We start from the raw sequence: 17,264 nt of genomic DNA on the forward strand, positions 1-17,264 counted from the left end.
GTTGCGGGGGGGGGGGGGTCACCAGGGCCAGGAGGGATTGGACTCCCTCCTGGCCCAAGCCAGTCGTGGGGGGGGGGGGGGGGGGTCGCTGGGGCCAGGAGAGCTTGGGCTCACTCCTGGCCCGATGTTAATCGGCGGGGCAAGAGGACTTGGGCTCCCTCTTGCCCCGATATCGGCGGGGAGTCGGCGGGGCAAGAGGGCTTGTGCTCCCTCTTGCCCCGATGTTGTCGGGAGGGGGTGGTCGCGGTTCGACATGGCAGGAGGGCTTGGGCACCCTCCTGCCTGGCTGGTTGGGGGGGGGGGATTCTGTAACCGGTGTTGTTTTTGACTGACACCGGTTACAGAATCCAGCTTTTAGGCGAAGGACTGGCTCCTCCTTCACCTAAAAGCCCTTCTGTTGGACGTTTGGGGCTTAGGCATTTTTTTGTTTCATTATGGCTATCAGACATCCTGACATCAGAGGAGGGGCGAGATCGCGACGGAGGAACCAGCTCCGAAGAGGTACTAAGATCACTAACAACGCGATCTTGCTTGCAGGCTGTTCCGGCTGGAAGGTAAACAGTGCGGGGAGGCCGGGGGGGGGGGGGGGGGGGGAGGGGGGGGGGGGGGGGAGCCGGAAGACGGCCGCCGGGGAGGGGGGAAGCCGACAGCAGCACTTCACGACTGACCCTCCCCCCTCACCTTCTAAAGCAGGTGTGGAAAGGCTAGAAGTCTTTTGGGGACATAAAACATTCAGACATTTTTTCTGTGATGGAAAAAAATGAGCGCAGATTTTGTCCTTTTGAATCAAGCTTCTTTGTCTTTTCTCCTTAGTCCCATTAGATTTTTATCAATAGATTTTTGTTTTGTTTTTTTGGGGGGAGGGTATTTTTGCAACATAGCTGTTTGGCTCCAAGCATTTCCCATCAATGCATCCTTTCTGTAATCTTGACTGACCTTTTCACACTACACTTTTGATTTTACCAGGACTATTTTCCTAACAGTGAAATAAAAGAAAACTAGCATTTTCAAATGTAGTCAATGCTACAGAGGCCCATGGGTTAAGCAGTGAGCCAAGAACATTGGTGGGGTTCATCGAGGGGGGGAGTGTGGATGAGTGATGTTGCTGTGATTGATGTATTTAAGTTTGAGGAATGGAATAGTTGGGATAGCGTGTCTGGATGTTGCTGGGGAAGGTTGGAAGGGGATTGGTTGATGGAAGAAGTTTTGTGATTGTGGGAGTACAGGGTTGTGTGGAGTTACGGGCTGTGTGGAGAGTGTTGGCTTTTGGGTGGTCAGAGGAGGAGAGGGTGATTAGGTGGCAGGAGTTTGGGGGAAAGTAAAGGGACAAATGATTTTGAACAAAGGATAAGAAAGTTTACCCGCCCGGTCCAGCCCATTGTTTGGGGTTGGATTTTGCTGGTTCGGGGAGGGATTGGAGTGGCATGCTGGTCCGCACCTGTGTTGGCTGGTGTTTTTTTTGTGGGGACTGTGGTTTTTTTGGGGGGGAATCACAACTATAAACAGAAAAGGTGTTCTTCCAGATGGTCAATAATATGTTTGTGGTATTAATATAGTAATTTATGGCTGGGAGATACTTGTATGTGATACTGCCACAGGTATTGGTGAGGCTGGGAGATACCGCAGTGTCTCATGGTGGGAGGCAAGGATTGGATTAATTTTGAGAGTGAAGCACAGTACGGATTTGGGGCATACAGCTAGGTCATTACCGAATGTCAGGATATGGTGGTTCAAGAAAGACCGTTCTGGAAAAAGGTGCAAAGTAACATCGTAATTTCAAATGATTGTAAGGTTATATGTTTATTTAATAAAGCTGCAGCCAAATAATTTTAGCCACAATTAAATTATCGAGTTGTTATGTTAAGTGGGTGATGGAAGCAGTGTGAGTGCCAATGTTATGTAGCCTGTAGGTTTTTTTTTACACCATTCTTATTGGTGCTGGAAAAATCCTCACAGACAACCAACTAGAGAACAAATTGTTCCCCTCTTTCACTAAGTCATGGTAGAGGTTTCTACCGTAGCCTAGAGTGTCAAATACTCCAACACTGCTCTGACTCTCATAGAATTCCGATGAGCATCAGAGAAGTATCGGATCATTTGGTGTCAGTTTCTACCGCGGATTCGTAAATGAAGGCCTGTTTGCAGTAACATCACCTGTCACTGGCAGAATAACAGCTTTGATGATACCTCTTTCCTTTTCCTTTTTGGAGGGAGGAGTAAAGGAGTCAGTTATTATAATGAAAAGATGAGGGTTTTTTTTTTCCTGGAGGAAACTTTGCAGGGCTATAGAGCCTGGAATAAAATTTGAACATTTTGTCTCTTGGTTTTCCCTTCCGCCAAGACCCTCAGAGCTAGGTAGGTCCTCAGATCTATTACCTTAATAACCAACACAAAACCCAACAAAATACGTATCATGTAAATTACATCTTTTGCCCGAGGCAGTTTCTGTTTATGATTCTTGCACATTATAAAATACAGTATATTTTTTCATACAATAATAATTAAGTAGTATTTCATCTCATTGACACCAACTTTAAGGAAAAAAAAAAGAATACTTTCTTTAACCCAACTGCATATCATATTGCTGAAATGATAATATAGCCCATTTGACATACAGTTCAGACCTTCAGTTCAATATCACTTGAGGTTCATTTTCATTAACAAATTGATACCAGTTTTATTGACGAAGTTACAGAGTAATACTTTTAAAACCAATAGGAGGAAATATTTTTTCTATTCAGAGAATAGTTAAGCTCTGGAATGCGTTGCCGGAGGATATGGTAAGAGTGATTAATGTAGCTGGTTTAAAAAAAAAAGGTTTGGACAAGTTACTGAAGGAAAAGTCCACAGTCTGCTCTTGAGGCAGACATGGAAGAAGCCACTACTTGCCCTAGGATTAGTAGCATGGAATACTGCTATTATTTGGGATTTTGTCAGGTACTTGCGACTCGGATTGGCCTCTGTGAAGACAGGATACTGGGATAGATGGACCATTTGTCTTACCCTGTAAGGTTATTCTTAAGTTCTTATCCACTAAACTTTAGATTTCAAGTTTAGAGCAAAATCAGCAGACAAAATAAGCAATTACTGAAATGTTGCTTTCATTCTGCGCAATGTGTCTTGAATTCTTCTGGAATGTTTTTCTGCTGGCATTGGATAGTAGTTGGTATTGTTCTCAGCAGCCAAGGCAGATATGTCTGCTTCACTGAAATGAGCAAATCTTTTTTCAAGATAATACTGAAGCTCAGGATCTGGAGTCAATGCATAGGGAATTTCTTGAAAAGCACGAATTTGACTCACAACCTTTGCAATATTCCTTCAAGATAAAAAAAAAAAAAAGGAAAGGTTAGGCTTATGTTGAATTCTCAGTAATAAAGGCTCTCTTTTACTAAGCCACTGTAGAAGTGTCTACTGTGGCCCTGGGCACTAAGAGCTGGATTCTGTATAGGGCGTCCAGTCCCAGAAGCCACCTAAGTGGCTTTCGAGAATCACACACAAGCGTCCTATATAGAATTGTGTCTGTCCTCGTGGACAAACGACTAAGACCGCCTAACACCACGATTCTCTAACTGGTCACAGGTGCTGGTTAGAGAATCAGGTTGCCGCTGAGTTGATTGCAGCATGGGTATCTCCCTGCTGCAATCAATTTAGCGGCCTCGGCAGGGAACCCGCCCCCTCCCCCCACGAAGATTCATATTGTACTGACTTTAAAAAAGCAAGGAACAAAAAAAATCAAACACAAAACTAAGAATATTTACCTCAATTTAGTCCACTTATAAGTACCATTGACCATAGTGAATCCCCCAGTTTCAAGTTGCTGGATATGCATTGCTAGCAAATGGGCTGAAGGAATTGTGGGCAGTGTTTTAAATTTATCACCTTTCATCAAACACAAGCTTTCACTTTTCAGAAAAACCTATTATAGTTTACAAAGGAAAATTAATACAGAACAAGCTAGAACAGGAATTATATAGATTATTATTTTGTGTCTTTCAGTAATGGATTTTAAAAGCTAAATCTTTCAAGCAATAACATTCGTTTATATTAAATAATACGAAAAATAAAACCTCAAAAGAGCAGTGGATATAAAACTTTCAAAAAAGCTTATGAGGGGTTGCTGAAAGGTTCTCTGCCCAACCAGCCTAAATTCTGAGTGTTATTTTGTCACTGTAGCTAAAAAGACAGCTATCTTATTTTGTTAAGTGCCAATTTGCAGAAACAAATTTCTATGTTTTTGGCATGGTTTCAGATTGTTGATTGAACCATATCCACATCATTCTCTTCTTGGTTGGGCTAAGAACTTTTCCTTTCTACAATATAGAGAGTTGCACGGGGACAGAAATCCCACCTGCCCCCTCCAAAATCCCATCTGTCCCCGCAAGAATCCCCTCCGTCCCCATGAGGAATCCCCTCCGTCCCCCGCCCGTCCTCCCATAAAAGTTACCTGTCCCCATAAAAAGCAGCAATTACTTCAGAAAGTTTTGAACAATATAAGCAAATAAGCGACCAGCGCTCCATCATATAACCTAAATTCAGGTCCTATACTTCATTTTACAAAAAAAGGTAATCATAAGAAATGCCAATGACACTTCTCATGCCTAAGGTGACCATACATTCCGTTTTGAACGGGACCGTCCCTTTTTCTGATCCCCTGTCCCGTTGTCCCCACGCACAGCTTCGGGATGCCGAAAAGTCCCATTTTCAATGACGGCGTCCCGAAACTGTGTGTGGGGACAACGGGACAGGTGATCGTGGGAGAAAGGGCTCTCTCCCTGCTTACCTGCCCGCCGCCGCAACAACAGCTGGAAAGTCATGTCCTGGCGCCAGCTCAGAAGCCTTCTCCTTGACATCAATTCTGACATCGGAGAGGAAGTTTCGGACCAGCCAATCACTGCCTAGCTGGCCTGGAACTTCCTCTCCGATGTCAGAATTGACATCAGGGAGAAGGCTTCTGGGCCGGCGCCAGGATATGCTTTTCCTGCGATTGTTGCGGCAAGGGCAGGAAGTAGCAGCGGGCAGCGGCAGCAGCCCGAGGGAGGGGGAGCAGAAGAATCTGGTAGGCTTCGGAGGGAGGCAGGAAGACAGACAGGCAGGAGTTCTACCTGCAGTTCAGTTTTCTTATATTTGGTGCGGCAGGGAGGGAGGCTGGCAGGCTGGCTTCAGGGGAGGGGGTGGAACAAAGGCTGGAAGGCAGTGAGGGGGAGGCAGGCAATCAGGCTGGCTTTGGCAAGGGAGGGGCACTAAGGACATAGAAAGGAGGCACTGAGGACATAGGAAAGGGCACTAAGGACAATGGGAAGGAGGCACTGGGGACACTAAGGACATGGGAAGGGGCACTAAGGACATAGGAAGGAGGCACTGGGGGCACTAAGGACACAGGAAGGAGCACTAAGGGCATAGGAAGGAGAACTGGGGCACTAAGGACATAGGAAGGAGGCACTGGGGGCACTAAGGACACAGGAAGGGGCACTAAGGACATAGGAAGGAGGCACTGGGGGCACTAAGGACACAGGAAGGAGCACTAGGCATAGGAAGGAGCACTGGGGCACTAAGGACATAGGAAGGAGGCACTGGGGGCACTAAGGACATAGGAAGGAGCACTGGGAGTACTAAAGAATGGGAAGGAGGCACTGGAGACACTAAGGACATAGGAAGGGGCACTAAGGACATAGGAAGGAGGCACTGGGGGCACTAAGGACATAGGAAGGAGGCACGGGGCACTAAGGTAATAGGAAGGAAGGAGGGAGGGAATAGAAAGGGACAATTGTTGGACCTGAGTGCAGAAAGAAAGAAAGAAATGAAAGAAAGGATGCACAGTCTTATGTTCTTATGTATTATGTTCTTATGTAATCAGATGGAGATCTGGGAGCATCTGGCTTGGCCTCCGCATGTGTGGGTCGCCAGACTAGATGGACCTAGGGTCTGATCCGGTGAAGGCGTTTCTTATATTTTTATGGCACTAAGGACATGGGAAGGAGGTACTGGGGGCACTAAGGACATGGGAAGCAGGCACAGGGCACTAAGGTAATAGGAAGGAAGGAGGGAGGGAATAGAAAGGTACAATTGATGGACCTGAGTGCAGAAAGAAAGAAAGAAATGAAAGAAAGGATGCACAGTCAGAAGGAAAAGCAACCAGAGATTCATGAAATCACCAGACAGCAAAGGTAGGAAAAATGATTTTATTTTCAATTTAGTGATCAAAATGTGTCAGTTTTGAGAATTTATATCTGCTGTCTATATTTTGCACTATATTTGCCTATATTTGCCTATTACTGAGGTGACATTGCATATTTTAAAGTCATCTGCGTATAGTGTGCTTTGTGTTTTTTTCAATTTTATGGTTACCATTATGAATTAATAAGATATTATGTGTACATGAAAAATGAATGGAATAAATTGGGGGCGGGGCTAGGGCGGAATTGGGGGTGGGACTGACAATTAATAGATGTCCCTTTTTTGATGAAAAAAATAAATGGTCACTTTACTCATGCCTCAAGGAAGTTTCTTTGTGGGGTGGGGGGACTGTCCTACCCTACTGTCCAGGAAGGACCACTGTTACAGGTAAGTAACTTCACTTTACCACAGTCTCACTGAAAGCATTCATTGAATATCCACACAGCAAAACCTTCAACATGCATCCTGCTTTGCTAAATCCAATAAACCAAAAATAATTAATCTGTGGAAAGTAAGAACTCTTCCAATCAAACTTCCAGAGTTCTCCAAATTCAGGGTAGGCTTAGCAGGACAGCTTTTTATTTTAGTAGAAAGCTATCCAAACATGATGGCTCAAACTGAATTTTTTTTGGAAGGGGGTGAGAGGATTTGAAAGATTAGCATTTTCATGTCAAAAATACATAAGCATGTTTATATATCTATTGCTAACAACAAAGTGCTACCAAAAATCAATTTGAAATGAAAAGGTGAAATCCATCAAACAAAAATTTAGTTCAGAGGTGTTGCTTTACAATGCCCAGATTTTCAAAAGAAAATCTTTTTTTTTAAACGGAAGCAATGCAATGGAAAGAAAAACGATTAAAGCAGGGAAAAATCCTAAAACATGGAATTGCCTGTGACTTTCAGCAAATAAAATATACGTTGCACTATTAAGGGGGAACTAGTTTTTCCAAATGCAAGGAAAGTTCAGTAGCTGAAACCGATCCGAGCAAAGAGGACAACTTCCCCGATGTTTTGATCAGTTTTGCCTGCCCTGGGGCAGTTTGTGAGCTCACCTTGGAGATGGACATGGTGAAGTAGACAAAAAGGCCGGTGGTTGATGCAATCTGCAGGGCAAGGATGGACATCACGGCTATGGCCAGCCAGATCAGGTTTCAGCCCTTCCCTTTGCCCCCCCTCCCTGCCTCCTCTTCCATGTACATTGCAGGCTGTCCTCTCGCTCTAGCCTGCACTTGATTTCCTGAAGAATCAGTAGCAACAGTCTCTGTCATGTAGGCAGTGAGCTCAGCACGTAGGCACACAGAGTCTGCGCTCACTGCTCAGCATAGACTTTCCCAGACCGGTCTCTTCTGAAGCTGAAATTAGGTAGGCCTCGGGATAGGAACCCTGGGTCCATCCCTGTGGGAGTCCCGTCGGCCTTGGAGGGGTCCCCATGGGAGTCCTGTAGGCCTTGGAGGGGTCCCCGTGGGAGTCCCATAGACCAAAGGGGGGAGGATCCCCATGGGGTCCCTGTGACCCCTGTTCCTGTGCAGACCTTTAGTATAATACTCAACACCTTTCTATGCATTTAAACTCCAATTTGACTAAATAATGTAGCAGTGTGGAAGCCACAAGGAGCTGCTGAAAAGTTCTCAGCCCAACCAAGAAGAGAATGATGCGGAGCCACGAAAATTACTAGTTATTCCAACTTTTCTTGACGCTTTTGGTTTCAATGATATGAAATGAAAGAAAAAGCGTCAAGAAAAGTATGGAATAACTTGTAAGTTTCACATCATTCTCTTCTTGGGTGGGCTGAGAACTTTTCAGCGGCCCCTCGTACTAAGAAAATAACAGTAAGATAGAGACTGGACCTGTCATCTTGTATGCTCATGAAGAATGATGCATGATGTGTAGAAAAGTGATTATTATAGCCCATTCCTTGAAAGGCTCCAGTTGAAGTATTTTACTTGCTTTTGATTCAATTACTTTGCCTGATATTTTGAAAGACTGATATTTTTACATTGGCTGTCTAGTAGTTTATGGATTAATTTTGTTTCTTGTTTAACTGATGGAAATATTAGGAGATGGATAGCTTCATAGGCTAGCTCACTAATTAGGGGGTTGGATTACTTGACGCTGGCAGGGAAGCATGGTTAAGTACAATTTAGATGAACTGATAATCCTCTGTGAAAATAGAACACTTCATAAATATCAGAAGGAAGCTTGATTAGTAATATCTTATTAGATATTTCAAGTAATTATTTTCAGTTGGTCTGGCCTTTTTTGTATGCTAGAAACCACAAAATAATAAACTATAGTCTGAAAGGATAAGATAAACCACTCCATACCTCAAAATAACACGAGAGCAAGCAATGAGAACGACTCATCGCTGTGTGGGTAACAGTTTTACAAAGCTCTTCCTATGCCTATTAGCGTATGTGTGTGGGGGTGTGAGGGGACAGAAAGCTTGGCTTGTTTTCTCCATGTGTACTTTTGTCATATTGCTGCTCCCTCTGGCTGAGACATGCTGACCTGCTCTGTGTTTAGCAGAGATTCTTGCAAAATGGTGCGAGAATGGCACGTGTCATAAGAACATAAGAATAGCTTTACTGGGTCAGACCAATGGTCCACCATGCCCAGTAGCCAGTTCTCATGGTGGCCAATCCAGGTCACTAGTACCTGGCCAAAACACAAAGAGTAGCAACATTCCATGCTACCGATCCAGGCTTGCCCTATGTCTTTCTCAATAACAGACTATGGACTATTTCCTCCAGGAAATTGTCCACACCCCTCTTAAAACCAGCTACACTATCCGCTCTTACCACAACCTCTGGCAATGCATTCCAGAGTTTAACTATTCTCTGAGTGAAAAAAATTTCCTCCTACTGGTTTTAAAAGTATTTCCCTGTAACTTTGAGTGTCCTCTAGTCTTTGTAATTTTTGATGGCATGAAAAATCAATCCATTTGTACCCATTCTACTCCACTCAGGATTTTATAGACTTCAATCATATCTCCCCTCAGCCATCTCTTTTCCAAGCTGAAGAGCCCTAACCTTTTTAGTCTTTCCTCATGTGAGAGGAGTTCCTTCCCATTTATCATCTTGGTTGCTCTTCTCTGAACCTTTTGTAGTGTCGCTATATCTTTCTTGAGATAAGGAGACCTGAATATTGTTCCCCTCTACACGTTCTTTCTAAGGTGAACTGGGATTACATATTTATAAAAATGTTACATTATAAAATATATAGCACAGATAGCTATATGTCTAATATAAAAATAAGAATGTTGTACCTCAACAGCCTTGAGGTCTTTCATCATTTCCGATACCTTGGAAGGTAAGTTTTTCCATACCTTTAAAGAGTGAAAATAAGTTTAGGTAATACTTTGTGAGATGAACTCATATATGTGTCATAAAATGCCTATATAGTCTTGAAATAGGAACCAAATGTAATAACTTACAGGTAACTGTCGGACTATCAAGTTTTCCAAACCTCTCAAGATCTGCATTGCTGTGGCAAAGTTTCTTTGCTTATAACAACATTTTGCAATAAGAAGGAATTTTAATAGCAAGTTTGCCTGTAACTAGAAAAAAAAAATTCCATTACATAGTTTAAAATATATTCCTAGATATTGTGTTAAGAGATATTGTACCAAATTTATTAATAAAATAAACAAAGGCTTTTATTACTGATGCCTCTACCAAAGTATTAGGCACAGACGTTATTTATTTATTTATTCATTTTCTATCCTATTCTTCTCAAAGAGCTCAAAACGGGTTAATGGTTAAACATACATGTTAATAGATTACAATTTGCCAGTTACAGTAGAAGTTTTTCTTTTTTTTAAAAAATCTTTATTCATTTTCAAATCAAACAATAAGTGTACAAAAAAATATCATAAAAGTAATTTCCATATAGCACTATAATATCTAACACACAAAATCTAATAGTGTAAAATCCCCATCCACCCACCCTTCATCACATTCTCAACTAAAATAGTACATTCTCCTGCAGTTTTTTGGTTTGTTTGTTCTGGATTGTTTTTTACTGCAGAGAGTTGAACCCTGGTTCTTTCCTTTGTTTTGGTTTGTTGCTTTGCATTTCGTTTGGGTTCCAACATGGCCTTTCCTGCCTGGGATCATATCTTTAGTTTTCCGGAAGAAAGGCTTAATAATCTCCTGGAAGAACAACCTCCTCTTGTAGAGGAAGAAGAGGATTTACAATCCATTTTTGACACTTGGAAAGATATTGTCATTATGAACAGAGAGATAATAAGAGCAGATTTACATTTTGCCTATCTCTTGGAATATTGTCGGAAACAGATGATTCCCAGAGGCTTGAGAATAATGAAAGGACCCACAATGTACACTGATGATCAGGCGTTTTTAGACAAATGGTGTTGCATTTTAAACAAATGCTCATTAGACTTAATGATTCTCTTGATAGAAACCTCTAAAAAGAAATCTGAAACGATTAGGTCCAGTATTGAGGCCAAATTGGAGTATGTTAAGAAGGAAGACTCTAATTTTGACCACATAATACAGGATGTGGACAACAAAATGAGTGAATATAAAAAAGACATTAAAGTTAACAAAAAAGAAAAACTGAAAAGAGACATTCTAGATTATCAAAATGGAGTTATATACCCATGGGGGAAATCTAAATTTCAACCCAGAAGGAGATCAATACACAGATCTAACTCCCGAAATTCTAGATCTCGCACTAGTTACAATAGAGAGAATAGGGACAATAGAATTCATTTTAATACTAATAATCATACTCAGGGTATAGACCGTGGCAGAAAGCGTATCAGAAGTTGCTCTGATGAAGAATACACATCGACAGTGACTAGCCCCACACACGTCAACATCCCCATAGTCTCTAGCCCACAAACTGATATACCATTACCAAGACAGTCACAGGATAATGGTTCCCATTTTTTAGAATCACTGTGGAACACAATGAATTACAAGAATCCGAACAACAACTACAAGAATCCGAACAACATGTACAACCAGGGAGGTCGGAACAGGAGATTCCAAGGGTATACGGACCAATACAGGGCTCCATACAGGGGAGGATATCGGGGCACACGCGGAGGCAGGGCTCCCTTCAATCCCCATTACAGGGCTTAACTAATGAAATACCAGTCATCAATCTATCATCTCATCCACTAACTGCAACTCAAATCAATGTCCTCCAAAAAGGCTTGTCCTTTGTCCCTTCAACTAAATATGATGCATTCCAAACCCGAGTAGATCTTTATAAATTTAAAAGAAAATTAAATATTCATTATTTTTTTAATAAAGATCAAACAATAAATACATATACGGACACATCTATTTTAAGGAAAAAGTCTAAATGGATCCCTCCAGGAACATGTGATCCGATTATTAATACATTCTATGAGTGCGTTTTGAAAGATATAGAAAATATAGAGAAAAAACAAAGATTCATAAAATATAACCAAAATATGGATCCCCTAGAGTTTAGGGCCATCACTGAACTCAAGAAAAATTATAATATGGTCATCAAACCTGCAGATAAAGGTGGTGGTATAGTGATCATGGATAGGGATAAATATGTCAATGAGATTTATCGACAAATTACAGATACCACTTTTTACACTCCTCTTGACCATGACCCTACATCTTCATTATTGGATGAAATCAAAGAACTTGTTGACATAGCACACAGTGCAGGTTATATTACCCAAAAAGAAAAACAATTTTTGATCAATGAACACCCTGTAATACCCACCATATATATACTTCCAAAAATTCACAAAACAATGATAGATCCACCAGGAAGGCCTATAATTTCTGCAAATGGCTCAGTTCTAGAACCCCTTTCAGATTTTGTTGATTTTTTTCTCCGCCCGTATGTACCCCTCATACCCTCTTATATCCGCGATTCGTCACATATGATTAACACTTTAGACAACTTTGATGGAGACCTAGAAGACATCATTTTGGTGACACTGGACATTGAGTCTCTCTACACAAATATTCCTCAGATGGAAGCAATAACTATCATTGAAAAAACATTGAATAATAGGACCAATTCTGAACGCATACCCAATAGATTTATCATCACGGTTGCAACTATAGCACTGACACAGAATTACTTCAGCTTCTTAGGACAATTTTTTTTACAAATCAAAGGGACAGCCATGGGAGCATCTATGGCTCCCGATATAGCCAATCTATATGTAGCAAATTTTGAAGATAAATTTCTTACCGATCATGAATATCAAAATGAAGTAAGACTCTACAAGAGGTATATAGACGACATTTTTATCCTATGGAAAGGCAGCACGTCTAAACTTAATACTTTCTTGCAATGGATGAATACATGTGATCCAAATCTGAAGTTTAAAATGGAATACCATGAAGATCACATTCCTTTTTTGGATATAATGATCTCAAAAACTCGCTATGGATTCCATACTACCATTTACAAAAAACCGACAGATAAAAATAATTATCTACACTATACGAGTTTTCATCAGCACGCACTGAGAAAGAATCTTCCATACAGTCAATTTTTAAGACTCAAAAGGTTGTGCACAACACATAATGAATTTGAACGACAAGCTCCCTCTATGGCTCAAAGATTTATTCAAAGAGGGTATCCCACCACAGAAATTGTACAATGCTATCAACGATCACTTTGCCAACATCGAGAAAATTTATTACAAACAGGAAATAAGAAACGCAAAGCACCAGACTTCACCTGTGTCCTGAAACATTCGCATCTCTCAGGGAAGGTCCAGCATATCATCAAATCACATTGGCACATTTTGGAGCTACATCCATGCTTCAATGGTAAGAAGCCTTTGATTGCTCTCTCACGTAACACCAATTTAAGAGATCGACTTGTACCCTCTGCACTTCCTACAGAGAATATGACTCAACATGCTCACACTGGACATCAACCATGCAAGAAATGCTCAGTTTGTAAGCATTCTATGCAAGTTAATATCTTCAAACATCCACGGACTGGAAAAACATATCAGCTAAACTTTAGTAGTAACTGTAATACTGAATGTGTTATTTATATTATCAAATGCCCTTGTAACTTATTATATGTGGGCAAAACTAGGAGGAAGATCAAAACAAGGATTATAGAGCATAGAAGCTGTATTTTACGAGAAATATTAACAGCACCCCTCGTTCAACATTGGATGGACTTCTCCCACACCATTGATGATTTACGTTTTCTGATATTCAAAACTTACAAAAAGAATTGGAGAGGTGGTGACATTGATATTGTATTATTACGGACAGAACAAAGGATTATTTTTGAACTCAACATGATCACACCTGCAGGTCTTAATGCAGAGATAGATTATCGTCCTTTTCTTTAATTTTTATGATCTCTTGTTCCCTATTTTTTATATATATTCCCTATCTGATTATACTTTATAAGTTTTTATCATATAATAGTCATATGTTTTTCAGATTTCATAAAATATACAAATATACTAGATGTTTGGTAAATGAACAGATGAAAAGTATGTGAAATAGATTGTATATTAATATTTGTGGTTTACGTACTTATTTATATTTATTTTCTTCTGTCTTATTGTGCCTATGATATTTAATAATTTAATAATAATAATTGCTGTTATATGTTTTTTAATTCATTTTTATGTCATATATCTTATGACTTGATTGTTTCATTATGGTTATTTATATATCTATTACAATATGTTTTTTTATACACTTTAACACATGCATCTAATATTTTCAGTCTTCTTCCTTTTTTCATTCTAACATTTATTAAATACTACGTTATCTTCTGTCACTCTTTGCTTTATAATCTTACAAAAATACTTCATAATATACATTAACGAACTGACACGCCCACAATCATGATGATTGGTCAGTTTCTTTTCAATTTTTATACCCTTCTCTTTTATACCTTTTTAGAGTTAATACACACACATATTTATATTTTTATTTAATATTTGGTTCTCCGCTCTTAGATATGGATATTGTTTTATTTTTAAGTACTTTGGATCTCTCCCGATCGATCCGGCGTTTTTTTGATTTTTTCGGCAATTTTTACGTCATCACTTTACGGCTGGTTTTAGTTTATAGCTTATCGGGACTCCATAGCTCCTTTTACTCTGGCTGTTTTTTCAGCGTGTCTACAATCGGTAAGTTTATTCTCTGTCATTCTTTGCTTTGTCTTTCAATTCTTCTTTTATCTTTTATATGCTCTTTTTTTTTTATATGCCTTTCTGTATGCTGTTTTTCTGATCTACTTTTCCTTATGGTCACTAGCATCAAACCTAAGATTATGCAATCCTTGTGTTCATAGTACACCATCTGTGACATCTGCATTAAATTTCTCCTTTTTTGCAAGTCATAATAGTATACATTCATGGTGCCTCCATTGCTGTAATCAATGTTAAAATCAAAACAAAATGGAACCATACTTGTCGGGTTGCCTCTGTAAAAATTTCAAAAGTGTGTTGGTATTTCATGGCTGTTTTGAGATATATATATTCCCACATTGATTTTATAACCACTGCAGCTTTAGTTTTAATTGACTGCCGCCTTTCTATATCAGTATGACCGGTTGTCTTTTTATTTGATAACACATAACCAGTAATCATAAATATTATTCAACGGCTGCATTGTTCTTAATTGTGTTTATATTGCTTTAATATGATGGTTATTGTTTGCTGTGGTCAGTTTTATCATGGTATAGTTAAAAGTTTTATGATATGTTATATTTTGGTTTATAGCAATCCATCTCTTATCATTTATTATTCTTTTCAATTTATTTATGATACATAATTATGATCATTTTCAAGTATATATCCATGACTATTTTATCTCTTCTATATATGTTTTCCTCTATGTCTCTTTATAGTTACTTGCTCAAGGCTCTTTTTTCTTTTGAAAAATTTCTCCTTTATCAAAAGTGGTATGTATTATATATATTTACATTACTCTCTATATATATATTTCTTACCTTTCTCTTTCAAATCTTTTCTTCTTATATTTTTATATGTACTTTCTAATTTTGGACTTCTAAGTTTCATAAGAGTCTCTTAATAAACATATACATTAAATATGAATGTTAATTAATATTTATCTATTATATCACTTTTTTTATATATCTTCACCTTCCTTCTCTTCTATCTTTTTCATCACCTATTTCATTAAAACATTTGGACTATTATTGTATTTTAAATATATTGATATATTGTACTTTTTAAATTTTATACTTATTTTTTATTATGTAATTTTATTAAATATGTTGGTTTTTAATGTTGTATTTGTACCTATTAGGACCCCTGACGAAGGTTAGTCCGAAACACGGACCGTGTTGGGTCCCCTACCTGGTAAAAGGTTTTTATTCAAAAGATTTATTTGTCATAATAAAGACTGCCTTCATCGTGTACATTCTCCTGCAGTTTTTTGGTTTGTTTGTTCTGGATTGTTTTTTACTGCAGAGAGTTGAACCCTGGTTCTTTCCTTTGTTTTGGTTTGTTGCTATACTATATTATACAACATATTCTAACATATCGTATTAAATTACATCCCAAATCCACCCTCCCCCTTGAGTGTGCTAGATAAAACTAAAAATGAAAAATGAAAAAGAAAAGGAACAGGAAAGAAAATGATGTCTATTCATCACAATACTTTTCCAATGGCCCCCATATCTTTACAAAGTTATTATATGTCTCTTTTTGTACTGCTATTGCTCTTTTCATCTTAAAAATGTGGCATAACGAATTCCACCAGAATGTGTAATTAAGATTCTTGTGATTTTTCCACGCTGTAGGTGTTTGTCGCGAGTCTAGGAAGAAGGCTAGGGACACCTAAGCTTACTAAAGGTTGGGCGAGTTTAAACAAATTCCTATAAGAGTCGGAGCTTTTACCGCCACGGCCTGCGATAAAAAACCCTAAAGCAGCTTCATAAAAATGAGGAGGGAGGGGGTAAATTTTATCCTGTTTTAGTTTCTGTGACACATGCTCTTCAACCATTGCACAATTCCTTATGTTTTGAGGCTTAAAACTGGATATGTAATAACTATTATTTTTTCATATACGTTGTTCAGAATTGTTCTACTTTTTATTTACTATTTTAGCCTTTTTAATGCTAATGTAAACATTCATATATCTATATTCATTTATTGCTTTGCAATTCTTATATGATTTCTTTCTTTTGATTGTATAAGTTATTGTTAAGCATATTTTATAGAGATTTTATCTTTGTATTTATTTGTTCTGACAGTTGTTTATCCCTGATGCAGCCCATGTCTAGATGAAACATATTTATGTTGGGTTTTAGTTTTATGCCTGCTAGTGATTTATTTTGTCGTCTGTGCAATAAACGTTAAGTCAATTGTGTGGTTCTCTGTGATCTACTCCATTTTTGCAGCGGTTGTCTGTGGATCCCTGCCTCTCTGGTTATGCTATTGCACTTAATATATGTTATCATACATATTCAAACCTGTCTGAGTACTATTTAGCATAGGTACAAGAAACTTTTTAATTATGGACAACTACATGCATGTAATTCATCTGTAATGCTCAATTTCTCACATCCAATTAAAAAATTTGACATATATACCAATATGAATATAACTGAATGCAAACCTTAGAAGTGTGACTTGTGACAATTTCAGCAGCAACCCATGTACTGACATTGTCTTCATATCTTAAAATTTGTATAAGATAATTGTCTTGTATGCAGTCTTGCACAAAGAGGCTACAGACTTCAGCTGGTAATGCCTCACTATGAACAATTCTGTGGAAAGGAGAGAGATACAATATGCAATAAAGCATTTTTTTTCTTTAATAAGCATCTAATATATCTGGCTCCCTGAATCTCTTCATCACCCAAGAAATCTATGTTATATTTATACAATGTGCAAATAAACAAGACACATATGTGTATCAAAGCTGCTTACCTAATGGATGTTCTCTAGAGATAGAACGCTCTCTCTTTGAGCTCAGAAACTATTGGACAAATCTGTTTTGTGTATGTGTGGTCCTTTCCATTCACATAAATCCCCATGATTCTCCTCAGTTGATTTGTCATTAGGTGGCAATGTGTGAATGATTTATGTTGCTACTGGTGAACAACTT

The 17,264-nt window shown here is 39.0% G+C and overlaps 1 protein-coding gene across 12 annotated transcripts in view; it reads right to left on the reverse strand.

Annotated features, from left to right (window-relative positions):
* Positions 1-2,905: 2,905 nt before the first annotated feature.
* Positions 2,906-17,264, reverse strand: part of KNDC1 (kinase non-catalytic C-lobe domain containing 1) — a 116,293-nt gene continuing 101,934 nt past the window's right edge. For all 12 annotated transcript variants that reach the window (XM_033941854.1, XM_033941852.1, XM_033941853.1 and 9 more), the window contains 5 exons: positions 16,773-16,923; positions 9,611-9,733; positions 9,443-9,502; positions 3,759-3,916; positions 2,906-3,316 (listed from right to left, as the gene is read on the reverse strand). In XM_033941854.1, the coding sequence (XP_033797745.1) occupies positions 3,085-3,316; positions 3,759-3,916; positions 9,443-9,502; positions 9,611-9,733; positions 16,773-16,923 (724 nt within the window). In that variant the 3' untranslated portion in view covers positions 2,906-3,084. The remainder of the gene's footprint in view (positions 3,317-3,758; positions 3,917-9,442; positions 9,503-9,610; positions 9,734-16,772; positions 16,924-17,264) is intronic.

Source organism: Geotrypetes seraphini, chromosome 4, assembly GCF_902459505.1.
Source record: "Geotrypetes seraphini chromosome 4, aGeoSer1.1, whole genome shotgun sequence".
Classification (NCBI taxonomy): Eukaryota; Metazoa; Chordata; class Amphibia; order Gymnophiona; family Dermophiidae; genus Geotrypetes; species Geotrypetes seraphini.